The 2,500-nt window shown below is 40.0% G+C and overlaps 2 protein-coding genes across 4 annotated transcripts in view; both read right to left on the reverse strand.

Moving 5' to 3' along the window:
- LOC138029770 (tyrosine-protein kinase receptor Tie-1-like) overlaps positions 1-2,500 on the reverse strand; it is a 556,173-nt gene that overhangs the window by 182,147 nt on the left and 371,526 nt on the right. The gene's annotated exons all lie outside the window — the stretch shown is intronic.
- Positions 1-2,500, reverse strand: part of LOC138029759 (limbic system-associated membrane protein-like) — a 103,597-nt gene that overhangs the window by 12,998 nt on the left and 88,099 nt on the right. The window contains exon 9 of one of the 3 annotated variants that reach the window (XM_068877573.1): positions 1,261-1,288. The exons of the other annotated variants lie outside the window; for them this stretch is intronic. Coding sequence (XP_068733674.1) covers positions 1,261-1,288 — 28 coding nt within the window. The remainder of the gene's footprint in view (positions 1-1,260; positions 1,289-2,500) is intronic. 3 annotated transcript variants of the gene reach the window in all.

Below are 2,500 nucleotides of genomic sequence, written 5' to 3' on the forward strand. Positions count from 1 at the left end.
TTTTAAAGTGACCAACCAAATTGCAGTACGATGAAAGCCAAAGAAACCCCCTGTGTGGCAAACTTTGCAACTTTTGTTCCCATCTGGAACAACAAAATATTGGTATTCACGAAAACCCTGTCTTTCAGTGAACGATGAAATTGTACGATTTCTGGATGTAGTTGAGCTTCGTGTCGTGCAGTTTGGTCTGAAATCATATTTTGTGATTTTAAATCAAACTCATGCTGCACGCTCGTTCAATTTTGAAATCACACGTATGATTTCAGACCAAAATGCACTCCACTCAGTTCACTTACCATTATTCATATCTTTGTCTAACTAGGACAAAATGGAATAACAAAAAATATACTTAAGAAAGGGAAAAGTCATTGCCCAGACGTTGTTGCTTTTTAAACTCTCCATTGGCAATCACAGGGACGTCCACAAAAGCAGTTGCAAAAAAGAGCCGGAGAAGGCTAACTCAGAGACGCTAATTTCGTCCTTGCCTGTCATATCCCCCTTTGAAACAACCAAGGTATAAGAAGTGTGCCTCAATGGTTAGGGGACTTGCCATGAGATCCAGAGAACCCAGGTTCAAGACCCCTTCTAATCACTCATTGATTTTGATTCTGGTAGTCCCTGGTTCAACTTCTCAGGAGCACTCGTAAATACCCAGTCCAGCTAGCCAGTTGGGCTTACTAGCTGTTGTTCTGTAGTCTCGTTGATTGTGTTTCATTGGCACTGACAAGCGTCTAGGGAGAGCTGTCTAGTTAAGTGCAAGGATCACTCCCATCTTTTGTCTATAATCTACACATCAGTCCTTTCAGCGGAACACATGAGCCCAACAAGCTGACCTGCTCCCAACTGTATGGCTTCAAAGCTCAATTGGTAGAGCATTACACCGGCATCGCAGAGGTCACAGGTTTGAATGCCCTTCTTGGCAATTTTTGCCGCTGGAACCAAGGGCATCATTTATGGATCAGCAGCTTCTAACAGAGAGTTGGGACGTATGATATGGGGATGATTGGTGACAATAGTAATGATTTAAGACAAAGCTTGCAATTTTGGGGCGTTTATTAAAATATTTATACCATTATGAGTGGAGTGGAGCCTTGTTAAATTAGGGATTAAGCCGCTGATGAAATTTACTCCTTTATTTTTTTATTTTTTATTGAAAATCGCAGTAGTGCGCATCCTCCAACATCCTTGCACTGCGGTGGAACCAATATACACAACCAAGTCAAGTTAGCACAGAAATAAAACATTAAAACCATAACTTACACTCTCCCCTCAAAATCAGCATTGGGAGCTAGCAAGGTACCATTAAAGAAAAAGAAAGAAAGAACATAAATTAGTAAAGTAGCAACATCCGGGATACCGCTAGTTACGTGGGATGCCATAGGCATACCACGTTATAAAACCAGTGCAGTTCTTTTTTTCTTTCTTTTTTACTTTCTTTTTTTTTCCTTCATCGTAGTCACAAATGTGCATACCCCAAGCATATTGTGTTAAACCCCACAAATGGGCAACAACTCCGTATGGTATATTTACATTTCTCAAACCCGAATATTCATATTTAAAGGACTACTGACCATTCTTCACTTTAGGACAGATAAATCTAAGGAGTAATCATTGCTTATGAAAGAACTTTGGAGGTTTGAAGCACAAGATGAGCCGAGATGCCATGAGGACGATACATTTATGTGAAGAACCTCTATCAAAATTTTGAGGCATGCAGAATGTCACTAAGAATGGAAAGTTTCGAGTGAAGAGGTCACTGAACCGTTCATGACCTTGATGAATACTTCTAACAATATATAATAATGGGCCTTTTCGCGGTTTCTTTCGCCATATTGGTTGGGGGGCAAACACGCACAGTGAGTGTATGGAATTTTGGCCGAATTCAAGAGGAGCAGATTTTACAACATTTTTTAGTCAGTTTATTGATATCATTCACCCAAAAGAAAATTAGATCATTGCCCACGGGACAACGTCTTAAAATTGGATATCAGAAATCTCCTCAAGTCGATTCAAATTTCGCTAGAAATTCGCTAGAAGGTCGGCAAATTTCCCACATATTCAATGTCTTCCCACGGGCTTGCTGTGCAGTTTTCAACCCAGGATATCATGCACATTTGTTGCTACCAACACCAAAACAACTAAATTGTGATAAGTAGTTAAGTAAAACAATGTAGTTCATACGGTATGGTGTCACCGTTACCGGTAAACGGGAAATTTATTTGACTAATTTGTAATTTAATTTCTTGTAATTGGACTTGTAAGTGTGAAATTGTGGAAATGATTACATAAAAAAAAAAAAAAAAGACAGAAACATCTGTCCCTGGCTGCCAATGAACCAGCTGAAATGGTTGTGTACATGCGTGACGTGATGGCCACACCATGGCCAGGTTCTACTGGGTTTGGTGTCCACCTTGCTTTTGATTTGTTGTGTCTGCAATTTAAGCCGCGTTTGTCCTCCAACTTACATGGCCTCAAAAACGGTGTAAATGTCCATTGATAG

This window comes from Montipora capricornis, chromosome 13 (genome assembly GCF_036669925.1).
Source record: "Montipora capricornis isolate CH-2021 chromosome 13, ASM3666992v2, whole genome shotgun sequence".
NCBI lineage: Eukaryota > Metazoa > Cnidaria > Anthozoa > Scleractinia > Acroporidae > Montipora > Montipora capricornis.